Source organism: Ostrea edulis, chromosome 6, assembly GCF_947568905.1.
Source record: "Ostrea edulis chromosome 6, xbOstEdul1.1, whole genome shotgun sequence".
Taxonomy (NCBI): Eukaryota; Metazoa; Mollusca; class Bivalvia; order Ostreida; family Ostreidae; genus Ostrea; species Ostrea edulis.
In genome coordinates, this window is record NC_079169.1 from 89,156,777 (window position 1) to 89,172,471 (window position 15,695).

Consider the following 15,695-nt stretch of genomic DNA (forward strand, 5'->3'; position numbering starts at 1 on the left):
CATTCTATCCCTGTGTGGCGGTCAGATGAGTTCAATCGCCGGTCAGAAGGGTTCAATCACCAGTCAGACAGGTTCAATCTCTGATGGCCAGATAGCTCAGTTGGTAGAGCACTTGACTAAAGATTTAGGGGGCCCGAGTTCGAATCCCAATCTGGTCTATTGCATTTTCTCCCTTCCTGTTGATGCATATTAAAGCAAGTTGGTTCAGGTGTGGTTTGAAAAGGGGAAAAAAGCTTTTACAGTTGTTAGAAAAGTTTTGGACACTTGTGGGAATGGATTGCCTTTTTCTTTCTGTTAAAAATATGATATTTAAATGATTTTTAACACTGACCTGCGTTTTTTCCCTAGCATATTGAGGACAGCACAAAGAGAAATGTATTGAGAAGTGTTCAAACTCACACACTGTTCAAAGGGAAGGAGCTCGAGGACTTGTTCAGGCTATTCAAGGTACACGTAATTACGACTACTTTATATCTGAAATGGGGAAAATTCAAAGGTGAAATTATATTGATATATCTCACTGTGTTTTGATATTTTCAAAATATCTTAAAGGATAGGAAAAGTTCATTTTGTGGTTGTCACTATATTCATTATGTAGGTCTAATATCTGTCTGACATTATGTATTAGGTTGATGTCCTATTGCAAACAAAAATTCAGGCATTTGATTGGACGACAAGCTGAGAATTATATGAGGTCATGTACTCTGCTAAGAATACATGTAGATGGGATACAAAATGGTGTCAATAGATCTACATACTTAACTGCTATGTGAAATAAACATTGCTCTGCTGTAGGACATATTCATTATATGGATTCTTGGCAGGGTATACAGACTCACATTCCCTGTCAGAGTATATATTCCTAATGGCTCGGGAGAGTATGCACTTTGACAGGGAATGTCTGAATACCTCTCCATTATTTAAAAATAATGGAGCCGATCGAGGCCCAGATCAGACTGAGGTAGGAATGGAGAAGAACGAGGACCTACTTAAAATCCACGCCCAGTTTTAATCTAGCTATACTTGTAACTCATATTAGGAAATTCTTTCAATAAATTGCAAGGATACTATTAATTATCAGATTGAATTATATGTAATACTAGTATAGAGTTTTGTCATATGAAACAGCTATTGTTCAATTTTGTCAAAGTTGTCATTGTCCTTTCATGTGAAAGGTCTTGGGTTCGACCTTTGGATTTTCATTTGAAAATTATTATTTACATTTTGTTAAATCTTAAAGCTCCATGCATAGTGACAGAGGGGGATTATAGGGAACTTGTACACACAAAAAATCCTATTTAACTCGACAGACCATCACTGAGAAGACTAGTGGCCTGAAACTGTCCATTCCTTATAAATAAAAGATTGCTTAAACAATAGAATGGCAGCACTGGTGGATTTTTAATTAATGTCAAGGCATTTCTAACTGATAATAACACAGGTGTAGTCAATTTTTCCTTGATTTTAGACATATGTCAGATGATAATTAAGATTTAATATTTCGCTCAAATATGACATCAGAGGCTCATTAACACCTTTGTATGTTAAATATAAACTAAGGGTTGTACACAACCGTTATCAAGTATGTCAAACAAAGAGAATGCAATATTAATTTAAAAGATGTGTTAATATAAGGAATGAATCTTACCTGCCTATGAACTACAATAATTGTTAAACTTACTTGCGTATTAAGTTACTGCTGTAATTTGTTCCAGTTGTGTTCTCGGTACAATTTGAACCAGTAATTATGACTTTCTTCACATACATGTACCTCTCCCGCGTAAACACAATATTGATGTTTCACCTACGACAATTACAAAATGACATGTAAACGGGATTGTAAAACCATATTTTAATTTGGATTTGCATCTAATTATGCCCCCCTTCAAAGAAGAGGGGCATATTGGTTTGCACCTTTCGGTCGGTCGGTAGACCACATGTTGTCCGCTCAATATCTTGGGAACCATTCACTTGATCGGAATGATATTTCATATGTGGGTTGGTTATGAGAAGAAGAGGACTCCTATTGTTTTTCAGGTCAGAAGGTCAAGGGTCAATCTACTCTGGACATAGGAATATACTGTCCGCTCAATATCTTGAGAACCCTTTGCTTGACAGACATCAAACTTGGTACACTGATACATCTTAAGGAGTAGATGACTTCTAGTGATTTTGAGGTCACATGGTCAAAGGTCAAGGGTCAAACTGTACATAGGAATATATAATGTACGTTCAATATCTTGAGAACCCTTTGCTTGACAGACATCAAACTTGGTACACTGTTACATCTTCAGGAGTTGATGACTCCTATTGATTTTTAGGTCAAAATATCAATCCACTCTTGACATAGGAAGATATTGTCTGCTCAATATTTTGAATTGATGATACTACTATCAATTAAATGATGTCTGTGTATAACCCTTTTCAATTTTGCACCATGGGGGCATATGTGTTTTACAAACATCTCTTGTTTTTAAATGGTATCATGCATGACTGATTTTATTCACTTGCTATGTAGCAGTTATGATAATAAACATACCAGTGGTGGATCCAAGATTTCCGAGGGAGGGGGGGGCACATGTAAAAGTGAAGTATTAGCCAAAATAATCAGCCATTTTGGGTGCCAAATCTGGAGTTTTTATCTAATATATTTGATAGTGGCACACAACAAATCACACACCTTCATGGGCGCCGCCATTACTGCTGACACTTTGAGTTACGTGAATACTTATGGCGATTCCCATTGGTCCTTGATAGGTTACGTAAGGTCATGCATTTTAATGAGTTATGTGAAAATATCGGTGTTGTGTCCCACAGGAGGTAAATGGAGTGCGGCCGACTGTGGGTTTCCGACGATGGGGGTAGGGGTATTGGTCTCGGGATGGGGCCAGAATGTTCAGTGATTAAATGTGTCAACAATCAAACACTTTCAATTTTTTATTGATAACTACCAAACCCTTTTTTACCTCACCTGAGCCGAAGGCTCAAGTGAGCTTTTCTGATCAGAAGTTGTCTGTTGTCAGCATAAACTTTTCACATTTTCATCTTCTTCTCCAGAACCACTGGACCAATTTTAACTAAACTTGGCACAGAGAATCCTTGGGGGAAGGGGATTCAAGGTTGTTGAAATGAATTTAGGGCCATGTCCCCTTCAAAGGGAGATAATCACAAAAATGCAAAAATAGGGTGGGGTCTTTAAAAAATCTTCTGAAGAAACACTGGGCCAGAGGATCTGAAATTCATATGAAAGCTTCCTGATATAGTGCTGATTCAAAGTTGTAAAATTCATGGCCCTTGGGGGTAGGATGGGGCCACAGTAGGGGATCAAAGTTTTACATACAAATATATAAGGAAAATCTTTGATATACATGAAAGCTTTTTGACATAGTGCAGATTCAAGTTTGCTAAAATCATGACCCCCGGGGGTAGGTTGAAGCCACAATACCTGGGACCCAAGTTTTCCATACGTATATGGAAAATCTCTAGATATGGGCCAAGGTGAGTGATGTAGCCCATGGCCTCTTGTTTTAATAGAATTTGGATGAAGCATTTTGGGACAAGGGTGACATAAATTGTAAATTTCAGAGTAAAAACTGCCATTCAAAAATGTTTTGTACAACTTGCACATCTGTGAGAAAAACTAAACGTGATGTAGAGCTTCTTACTGGCAGTCCTGGAAATGAAAAAAGCACCTAAATTTCAAAATTTAGATTTTTATGTTATTCCAACAGTTTTTGAGTCGCATAATAAGAATTTGCTTGTTAAAATTGTGAATCTGTCACTATAGTCATGTTGACATATTAAATATTTTTATTATACGATGACAACCTGGCTTAAGAATATTCCTGGTATTTGATGTTTGCATATAATGTGTTCGTAAAGATTTTCTTTCGCGAACATTTTTTCCAAATTCTAAGGTGTGTTCCTGCTTTATTTGTTTGGCACGGCTATATTTATATACAATTTATTCCAGTTTCAACCAAACTTATGACAAAGTATCCTTGGGTGAAGGATATTCAAGGTTGTTGAAATGAAAGGCCATGCTCCCCTTCAAAGGGGATATAATCACAAAAATTCAAAAATAGGGTGGAGTTCATCTATTAAAAATATTCTTCTCAAGAACCACTGGGCCAGAAGAACTGAAATTCATTTTAAAGCTTCCTGACATAGTGCAGATTCAAGTTTCTTAAAGCCATGGCTCCTGGGAGTAGGATGGGGCCACAATAGGGTGTAAAATATTTACATTTCCCAAGAATCCCTGGGTCAGGAAAGTAGAAATTTACATGAAAGCTTCCTGACATAGTGCATATTCAAGTTTGGTAAAATTATGGCCCCTGGGGGTAGGAAGGGGGCCTCTATGGGGGGTCAAAGTTTTACACACAAATATACAGGGAAATATATAAGAATCTTCTTCTCAAGAACCACTGGGCCAAAAAAGTTTATATTTACATGAAAACTTCCTGACATAGTACAGATTCAGGTTTCTAAAGATCATGGCCTCAGAGATTAGGTAGGGCCACTCTAGGGGATCAAAGTTTTACATAGAAATATTTAAGAAAAATCTTTAAAAATCTTCTCAAGAACTAATGGGCCAGAGAAGTTTACATTTGTATAAAAGCTCCCTGACATGTTGCAGATTCAAGTTTGTTAACATCACATCCCCTGGGGGTAGTGTGGGGTCACAGTAGGGGATCAGAGTTTTACATACAAATAATTGTAGTGAAAAATCTTTAAAAAATTTCTTCTTAAAATCATTGGGCCAGAAAAGTTTACCTTTATGTGAAAGCTTTCTGACATAGTACAGATTCAAGTTTGTAAATAACATGCTCCCACCTCCACCCCCCTGTGGGGGAGTGGGTTAGGGTGGGGCCACAATAGGGATCAAAGTTTTACAAGCGAATATGTAGGGAAAGTCTTTAACTATGGACGAAAGTGACTTATGGGCCTCTTGTTATTGTATTGCATTTATTTACTTGTTGTAAGACCGTGCAGCACTATAAGCTGATCAGTATAAGAGGATTTAATCGTTAAACACGTCAACAGTATCAAAATCTACAAAGGTGTGAAAATAGCAACACACCTCATACAAGGTTAGGGCAAGGAAAAAAATTGCCACTTGCAATTGATTTGTGACAAAAAAAGCAAAAAAAACTTGGATGATTGTCAAGTACTTTGTACTTGACAGTGTGTGTATATGAAATGCATGTATACTCTCTGTGTGCACTACATGTACATTTAGAAAGACTGGTTTCAGTGCACTCCATCTTTTTAGATTACATGCAATGCCCATAAACCCAATGAAATTGATGTTGCAAAAGAAATATGTTTGTTTTGTTTTTTGTTTTTTAATCAAAAACTGAAGAAAAAAAAATTCTAAACTGACCAAACGTATTTGATATCTACATGTATATGCCAGATAGAGTTCTGTACAAAAAATATCAGACAGATTGACATATTTGAAGCCCGTTAGGACCCAAAATTGTTTGATATTTTTTCATACAGAACTATATGTGTCATATATAATTGTGCTGTTAAAAAAGAAAGGCCTTAATTGAATTTCATTTGTTGATTTACATGAGGTCTGACATAATATTTAGTATCAGACTGCTCACTAATATCAGACGCCTCACTATAATATCAGACTCCTCACTATAATATCAGACTGCTCACTAATATCAGACTCCTCACTATAATATCAGACTCCTCACTATAATATCAGACTGCTCACTAATATCAGACTCCTCACTAATATCAGACTCCTCACTATAATATCAGACTGCTCACTATAATATCAGACTCCTCACTATAATATCAGACTGCTCACTAATATCAGACTGCTCACTATAATATCAGACTCCTCACTAATATCAGACTGCTCACTATAATATCAGACTGCTCACTATAATATCAGACTCCTCACTATAATATCAGACTCCTCACTATAATATCAGACTGCTCACTAATATCAGACTGCTCACTAATATCAGACTGCTCACTATAATATCAGACTCCTCACTATAATATCAGACTCCTCACTAATATCAGACTGCTCACAAATATCAGACTGCTCACTAATATCAGACTCCTCACTATAATATCAGACTGCTCACTAATATCAGACTCCTCACTATAATATCAGACTCCTCACTATAATATCAGACTGCTCACTATAATATCAGACTGCTCACTAATATCAGACTCCTCACTATAATATCAGACTCCTCACTAATATCAGACTCCTCACTATGATATCAGACTGCTCACTATAATATCAGACTCCTCACTAATATCAGACTCCTCACTATAATATCAGACTGCTCACTATAATATCAGACTCCTCACTAATATCAGACTCCTCACTATAATATCAGACTGCTCACTAATATCAGACTCCTCACTATAATATCAGACTGCTCACTATAATATCAGACTGCTCACTAATATCAGACTCCTCACTAATATCAGACTCCTCACTATAATATCAGACTGCTCACTAATATCAGACTGCTCACTATAATATCAGACTGCTCACTAATATCAGACTGCTCACTATAATATCAGACTCCTCACTAATATCAGACTGCTCACTAATATCAGACTCCTCACTATAATATCAGACTGCTCACTATAATATCAGACTGCTCACTAATATCAGACTCCTCACTAATATCAGACTGCTCACTATAATATCAGACTCCTCACTATAATATCAGACTGCTCACTAATATCAGACCACTTATGATATATGGCTCACGATGGGTGTGACCGGTCGACAGGGAATGCTTACTCATCCTAGGCACCTTATCCCACCTATGGTATATCCAGGGGTCTGTGTTTCCCCAACTCTCTATTTTGTATTGCTTTTAGGAGTTCTGAAATTGGTCACTGTTCGTTATTTTCACCTTTCATTAGGGAACCTGTTTAACTGTGTGTGAATTTTCTATACAACACACATTAGGGAATCTCGTAACTGTTTGTGAATTTTTATTGAACACATGCTAGGGAACTTCTTAACTGTGTGTGAATTTTCCATACACAACACACATCAGGGAATCTATTAACTGTGTGTGAATTTTCTATACAACACACAACAAGGAATCTATTAACTGTGTGTGACTTTTCTATACAACACACATTAGGGAATCTCTTAACTGTGTATGACTTTTCTATAGGAGGAATACTTAACGTCCTGCTACTGGAGGACCAGTCAACAGCCTGCAGACATGGGAGATAAATTTGACCCTTCTCGACCTTATTATGAGATGTATAAGGTGGACTTTGAGCAGTTCAAGACTATGTATCTGTCTCTCTCTCCATGGGCTTCAGGATCCAGGGCAGGACATCTAGCTCTCAGGACGTTTAAGGTAGGTTATTGTCAGAGAGTGCCATTTCTCAATACAGTAAATTCCTTATATTACTAGCACCGACGCGGTGGCCGAGAGGTTAAACGTTCACCCTGCATGCGGAAGGCCGAGGTGCGAATCCCGGCCGCGACAAACCTAAGTCATTAAAACAGGTAGTAACAGTTCCAGCGACAAACGCTCGGCATCAGGTGTGAATGTCATGGGTCCTCGGAGATGACCTTAAAAACGGATGACCCGTGTTACAGTAGGTGTGGCACGCTAAAGAACCCTCTCTGCTCAATGGCCATAAGTGCTGAACATAGGCCTAAATTTGAAGCCCTTCACCCGTCTTGGTGACGTCTCCATATGTGTGAAAAATTCTCGAGCGAGACATTAAGCAAGATACAATCAATCAATCCTTATATTACTTACTTAATATGGCAAAACGACCCGTATGAATTCACATGAGATCTATTGATCAAGAGTTCTTACATGTATTTTAACAGCAGAAAAATAAAAGCAAATAATTTTATTTTGTGAGTGATGTCTATCTATAAATTACGCGATAATAAAATCCTTGTGTATATATTTGGGAATATACAGCATACTTGATTTATAAGGAGCTAATAAAATACTGTTGGCTTTGTTTAAACTCTGCTTTTAGGTTCAGGCACTGACTTATTTTGTGATTTGACTTTCTTCCCAGTCTTTTAATCATACATTTATCATTAGTTTACATTTGCTCACTGCTGGTGTCTATTTCCTTTCTTTGTAGTTTTTGGATGATAATAAAGATAACATGGTAAACTTCAAGGAGTTTGTTTATGTGCTTGGTGTGATATGTAAAGGGGATATAACTCAGAAGATAAAGCTGTTGTACCTTTTGCACCAGTTATCTCCCCATGAGTTAGAGGACATGCCTGCATCATCCCCAGTGTCGCCTTCAAAACCAGGTAAATGCTGACTGTGTGGAGATTTTCTACTGACTGTGTACTGAAATTCTGTGTTGTCTGTATTGATATTTTCTGCTTCCCCCCTCAGTATATGATGATGTCTAAATGTTGACTATTGAAATTCTCTGCTTCCCCCTCAGTATATAATGATGCTTAAGTGTTGACTATATTGAGATTCTCAGCTTTCCCCCTCAGTGTATGATGATATATAAGTGTTGACTGTATTGAGATTTTCAGCTTTCCCCCTCAGTGTATAATGATATATAAGTGTTGACTATATTGAGATTCTCAGCTTTCCCCCTCAGTGTATGATGATATATAAGTGTTGACTGTATTGAGATTCTCAGCTTTCCCCCTCAGTGTATAATGATATATAAGTGTTGATTTCTGTTGCAGAGAATCCAGAGAGTGCTGTAGAGGCTGCTGATTATTTCGATAGTGATACAAGCTCAGTGGATGTTCTGCAGGACGGTTAGTAAAAGAAAAATAAGGAGAAGAAAAAAATAATGACATTCCAGTATATGTCAGTTTGGAATATATCAAATTTCTATTTTCTCAGAAATATCACTCCCAGGAGATCCTGTTCTGGATGAGGAGGAGGAAAGTGAAGTTAAGGAAGAATCTCGCCAAGATACCAGCACCGAGGACAAAACCCAGATAGCGGCAACTGCAGAATCTAACCAGGATGTTAACAAGGCTGATATTTTGGGGGCAGAGGGTGGAGGATCACAGATTGTGGGGAGTGGACCCTGCGGTGATGAGGGACTAGATGTTGTACAGAAATCTGCAGAGGAGGTCACCATAGAGAAAGGTGCTTGATAATTTCATCAGCAGTGGCAACGATATATGTTCTTTGTATTCAAACAGAGATAAGCTAATGTAAGAATATGTCTAGAGCTTTTGTGATATATTTTATAAGTATTTTAGTTCTGATCTATATGTCATTCAGAAGTTTTCTCCAACACTTAATGATTAAGTATTTCCCATTCAGAAACAGAACTACATGAAAAATTAAAAAAGATGTATGCAAAGAAAAAGGAACTGAACAGAAGTGACAGTAAGGCAGAATTCAAGGATGTTCCTAGGATGTCTCAGGTAAGAACCAGAGTTACGTGATTACCTAGGATGTCTCAGGTAAGAATTGGAGTTAAGGGATGTTCCTAGTCTCAGGTAAGAACTGGAGTTAAGTAATGTTCCTAGGATGTCTCAGGTAAGAACCAGAGTTACGTGATTACCTAGGATGTCTCAGGTAAGAACTAGAGTTAAGGGATGTTCCTAGTCTCAGGTAAGAACTGGAGTTAAGTAATGTTCTTAGGATGTCTCTGGTAAGAACCAGAGTTAAGGGATTACCTAGGATGTCTCAGGTAAGAATTGGAGTTAAAGGATGTTCCTAGTCTCAGGTAAGAACTGGAGTTAAGTAATGTTCTTAGGATGTCTCAGGTAAGAACCAGAGTTAAGGGATGTTCCTAGGATGTCTCAGGTAAGAACCAGAGTTAAGGGATTACCTAGGATGTCTCAGGTAAGAACTGGAGTTAAGGAATGTTCCTAGTCTCAGGTAAGAACTGGAGTTAAGGGATGTTCCTAGGACGTCTCAGGTAAGAACTGGAGTTATGGGATGTTCCAAGGATGTCTCAGGTAAAAACCAGAGTTAAGGGATTTTCTTGGGATGTCTCAGGTAAGAATTGGAGTTAAGGGATGTCCCTAGGACGTCTCAGGTAAGATCTGGAGTTAAGGGATGTTCCAAGGATGTCTCAGGTAAGAACCAGAGTTAAGGGATTTTCCTAGGATGTCTCGGGTAAGAATTGGAGTTAAGGGATGTTCCTAGGATGTAATAGGTAAGAATAGTGACTGGAAAGCAAAGTTAAGGGAAGTGCCCAGAATTTTGTTGGATAAGCATAGAGATGTGCCTACAGAATATCCTATGTAAGAATAGTTACAGGGAAACAGTTCAGAGATATACCCTGTATGTCTTAAGTAACACAGTTCAGATTATTCAGAGATGTTCTCGGAATGTTTTAGCTAAGAACCGAATTTAGGGATGTTCACATAGAATAGAATAATATCACAATACATGTTCAGTCACGATTAACACCTCCACTGTATTTGCTGACAGCCTTTATAGTGGTGTTGAATTTCTGTATTTAAACTACCCTTTTTTGAAACTAGTTAAAAGTTGTTTTAATTTTGAAATAATCCCTCCCCAAACCCCCCAAAACTCTTAACCCTTCAAACTTTGCGTCGTTAATACATCTATGGGAGCACACAGACATGCATGATTTGGATGTTGCAGATAACCTACATTCCTAATGAGGGACCACTTAATAATGTTTTTTTTCAGCAGGTCCATTCTTCAGTAAATGTAGTCTCTGTGTTACTCAAACTTACACGATGTAGTATCTATGGTTGCGCACAAATCTTCATAATTCTCATGATTGGATATTGTTACGGACGTATATTGCCAGATGGTTGAACAGGTTGTAGTTTTTGCAGAAGGTCCATTCGCCAGTGACTGATTTTATGCAGTTGAACTTGATTTTTGTGTAGATGAATCTTATCACAACTCTGTTTAAATTATTATACCCCCCGCAACAAGTTGTGGGGGGGTATACTGGAATCGGGTTGTCCGTCTGTCCGTCCGTCCGTCCGTCTGTAGACGCAATGGTTTCCGGACTCTAAAGCATTATCCTTTCCACCTACCGTCACCATATCATACATATGGACTACCCATGGGATGAAGATGTTCCCTATCGATTTTGGGGTCAAAAGGTCAAAGGTCAAGCACACTGGACATCGAAGTAGCAATATGGTTTCCGGGCTCTAAAGCGTTATCCTTTCCACCTACAGTCACCATATCATACATATGGACTACCCATGGGATGAAGATGTTCCCTATCGATTTTGGGGTCAAAAGGTCAAAGGTCACGCGCACTGGACATCGAAGTAGCAATATGGTTTCCGGGCTCTAAAGCATTATCCTTTCCACCTACAGTCACCATATCATACATATGGACTACCCATGGGATGAAGATGTTCCCTATCGATTTTGGGGTCAAAAGGTCAAAGGTCACGCGCACTGGACATCGAAGTAGCAATATGGTTCGGTTTGTCATGCCATTTGTTTTTTACACTCAGAAAAGAGGTAGTTTATACCCATTACCAACACCCTTTGGGAGATTGGGGTAAGCGGGGGGTATTCTTAGTGAGCATTGCTCACAGTACCTCTTGTTTTTATCTGAGTGACCAATGGAGTAATGTTATTTCAAATATACACATATATATTCATATGAGAAAGAATTTGTTCAAAAGCTTCTACATGAAAAGAGAAATATCTCTTTCTGTTGCTTTTGGCTTGATAATCCTATAAAAAATATTTTAAAAAAAACAACAACTAAGAATAGGGCAAACACAGACCCTTGGACAAACCAGAGGTGGGGATCAGGTGCCTACCAGGAGTAAGCATTTCCTGTCGACCGGTCACACCCACCGTGTACCCTATCTCTTGATCAGGTAAACGGAGTTATCCGTAGTAAAAATCGGTGTGCCAAAACAGAGATATGGGCAAACACGAACCCCAGGACAAACCAGAGGTGCCTACAAAGAGTAAGCATCCCCTGTCAACCAGTAACATCCGCTGTGAGCCCTATATCTTGATGAAGTAAACGGAGTAATATACTATTATAGGAAATATTTATTTTGTATATTAAAACAGACTTATGCTAATGAGAACATTGTTTGTTTTAGGCACAGTTTATTGACCTGTGGAGAACATTATATGACATGTTTACCGAAAACAAACAAGAACAGGAACTCTATCATTCCATAGCCTCTGTGGGAACCTTGTTATTAGAAATGGGAGAAGTGGGCAAAAAATTCTACCTCCAAAAATCGGTGTCAGAGAGCAGTACCGGGGAAAACAGCTCTCCAGGGATGGACAGTTTGACGGAGGAAGTGGATCAACTAAAAGTGGAGCCGACCAAGAGTTTATCAGACTTAGATGAGAGTAAGATGAAGGAGGAAACTAGTTCGTCTCCGACAGAGAAGCCTCAACCCGATGAAGGATCATCTTCCGTTAGTAGAAACTCATACTCTAAACCAGACTCTGATTGGTCAATTAGTTTTGAGCAGTTGGTTGCATCATTGCTTACTGAGCAGCCATTGGTCACGTATTTTGAGAACCATGAGGATGTATCCGAGGCTGTGTCTAAAATGAGAAATCGGAGGCTGATAACTAGACAATCTGGTCACTTCCCTGAAAAGAAAAAGTGAAAATGTGGGCCGGGTACATGTAATAATTGGCTTTGGTTATGGATAATAATTCATTTTGTTTTGTTTTTAAAGATCAGCCATTGTTTGTCACGTGTATGCAACACATGTAGTTACATCTATAATTCATTTTAGCTCTCTCTTGACTGTAACCACTTTGTAAAACTTGCAATAAACATTTTAATGTATAATGATTATTGTATTGATTGAGAATGTGAAGCACATCAGCAGATTAATAAGATTTTCTTATAAAGTATATATACTATAGGATAAAGAAACACTTAAGGTGGGTCCTTAGTCCTGGATTTTTGGGGTTTAGGTAGCATTTTTTTGTTTGGAATCAATAGATTAACATTCAGAGTAATGAGAAAAGGCAAATTGGTTAAGGATTTCCATATTTATTTTCATTACAGACACTACTGAAGTAGTGTACCCCTATGTAGATTTTTGTGAAATTCATTGGAAACAGTTATCTGTTGTTATTTTAAAATAAAAACCAAAAAAATAATTTAAATTGCATTTATTTATCAGGAAACATGTCAATAACTAAAACACATGTCATTTTCAATATGTTCGTCAAGTTTTATTATAATACGTGCAAAATTATTGAATTAACCTTATTCTCCAAAATGTTAAAAAACAAACAAATATAGACACAATTTCCTTATAGCATGGTTTACATATCATTTTTTCTGTTTATATTAGTAGATGTACATCTGTTATAGTTATTTATGGGGATAATCCATACCTTTCCTTAATAATTTCAAATCTATAGCTTCCAGAGTATGTATACCCCCATAAAAAAACTAAGTCTGGCACCATACAGCTGAGCTATTCAAAACCACTCATGGATTAAAATTTTATGTAATTTCATGAAAAGACACAGATAACTAGTACTTATTGTAACGGGGACCGTTACAGATGTTCCCCAAACATTCCCCCATTTAGTAAGTGGTGACATTTATTTCAGTACAAGTTGTCTTGACCATTGCAAACTGTTTAGCATGTGAATATATAACTATATAATAACGTTCAGTCCATTTCATACTACTTCAAATCAGTTATAAAGATCTGAGAGTTTTGTGCACGTGCACGTACGTGCATATAAATAATTCGACCATCTCGATACATTACAAGTCTGATTATATGAGTACAAAAGAAGTTTCACAACTGTTTAATGAAAAACGAGAAATTAACGGCAACTCAAAACTACAAAGACCGAAATCAATGCACGTGCATACACGTGCGCGTGAGTACCACACAACAATTTTGTTGATGCTATTCAATAGACATTTGAACAATATACTTACTATATGAATTTGGTATCGATTGCTTCACTCATCAGAAAGTTATTGGGATTTCAAAATCGTCCAATCAGAATTAAGCGCACGTGCATGTGCGTGCAGGGAAATGATTTTGAGACTATTAATAAATTGAGAGGCCCAAAACATACCTGCAACCTAATTTTCAAACCTATTCATTGCAATCTCAAAATGTTATAGACCAATACTCAAATTTAGATGTCAAAAATTACAATGCACGCGCATTCACGCGCACGCGATTTTGATAATGGAAAATTTGTTGACACCATTTCACAGACATTCATATCATAGATCCTCAGGGTAAATTTGAATTCATTTCAGTTTTTAATTCAATAGTTATGACCATTTTAGTACCCGAAAAATGAAAGAAAAGCTATGCACGTGCATTCACGGGCACGTGAGTATGACTCGGCATCAATGTTGATGTCATTCAATAGACATTTGATAGATATACTTACAGTATAAATTTCATATTGTTTCCATCATTTATAAGAAAGTTATGGCGATTTGAAAATCGTCCAATCAGAATTTAGCACACGTGCATACACGTGCCGGATGGTAATTATGACTATACACTTTTGTTAAGAATATCAAGATACATATAAAATACAAGTTTGAAAAGATTTTGACAAAAAACAAAAAAGTTAGGGTCATTGAAAGAATTGAACCTTCAAAAGACAATGCACGTGCGTGCGCATGCGCGTTTGCAATTTTTATTACATCGATCTGTAGATATTTGACATGTCTACCTATCCTGTAAATATCATTAAATTTCCTTGATTGGCATGAATGTTATAAACGGTTTTGTATTATCCAATCAAATTGAAGCACACGTGCATGCGCGTGCAGAATTGAAATTTTGACGATGCCAAACAGTTAAGGGTCCCATGTTATACCTACGATATAAATAGCAAACGATTTCATTGAAAAATAAAAAAGTTAGACGAATTCCAAAGTTTGTAAACAAAAAATCTAATGCACGTGCATGCTCATGCATGCATTTTCAGACAAAATGACATTCGTTCCGCACATCTGCATATGCTATACTATCATCCTAAAAAGGTTTCATATTGATCCCTTGAGTAGTTTCTGATAACACTCGTGGACAAAAAAGTCCCAAGAAGAAAGAAAGAATAATAATAATAATAAGAAGAAACAGAGTAAAACCAATATGTTCCCAAACTTCGTTTGGGGAACATAATAATTCCTTATCACCTTGGTAATATGTTTGTGAAAAATATAGGAAATCTATTGCATAATGGACTTGATAAATAATTTAATGAAAACAGAGTTATTGTCCTTGGATTCAATATTTTGAAACACATAGTTGACTATTCAAATATAACTAAGACTTTTAAAATATTTTATGGCTAACAATTTTTTTTACAATAACTATTGAAAAAGACTCCAACAAAATTTTTGTTCCAGTCATTAAATTATTGACTTTGCAAAATCTTATGACGTCACAGGAGTGTGGAACTACGTTAAGTTCATTCAGTGTGTGATGTTATGAATAACACGAATGATGTGCGCATGCGTATTAACAGTTAGCTGATAGCAAAGTTTAAAAGCACGTTTTACACCAAACGCTTGCAAAGGTGAGAAATACAAAGTAGAAAATAACGGGGTTACCTATGGTAGAGTATATCGCCTCGGGTTATATTACAGCGCGGATTTAGTAATGGCAAGAGTGACCATGGTGTGTTGAGAGATACTGCATTTTTTTGCAGTTGTAATGGTCAACAGACAAAGGTTTAAGAGGGGAGTGAAACTAATGTCGCTCCAGAAGCGTTTCATTGGCGGTAAACCGGGGC

At 37.2% G+C, this 15,695-nt stretch overlaps 1 protein-coding gene and 1 non-coding gene across 3 annotated transcripts in view; both read left to right on the forward strand.

Annotated features, from left to right (window-relative positions):
• Positions 1-12,750, forward strand: part of LOC125647437 (TBC1 domain family member 9-like) — a 70,373-nt gene extending 57,623 nt beyond the window's left edge. For both annotated transcript variants that reach the window (XM_056142569.1, XM_056142570.1), the window contains 7 exons: positions 349-447; positions 7,173-7,364; positions 8,119-8,296; positions 8,693-8,767; positions 8,856-9,107; positions 9,288-9,391; positions 12,038-12,750. In XM_056142569.1, the coding sequence (XP_055998544.1) occupies positions 349-447; positions 7,173-7,364; positions 8,119-8,296; positions 8,693-8,767; positions 8,856-9,107; positions 9,288-9,391; positions 12,038-12,562 (1,425 nt within the window). In that variant the 3' untranslated portion in view covers positions 12,563-12,750. The remainder of the gene's footprint in view (positions 1-348; positions 448-7,172; positions 7,365-8,118; positions 8,297-8,692; positions 8,768-8,855; positions 9,108-9,287; positions 9,392-12,037) is intronic.
• Positions 86-158, forward strand: Trnaf-aaa (transfer RNA phenylalanine (anticodon AAA)). The gene has a single exon. It is a non-coding gene; the product is annotated as a tRNA-Phe (tRNA).
• Positions 12,751-15,695: the final 2,945 nt, after the last annotated feature.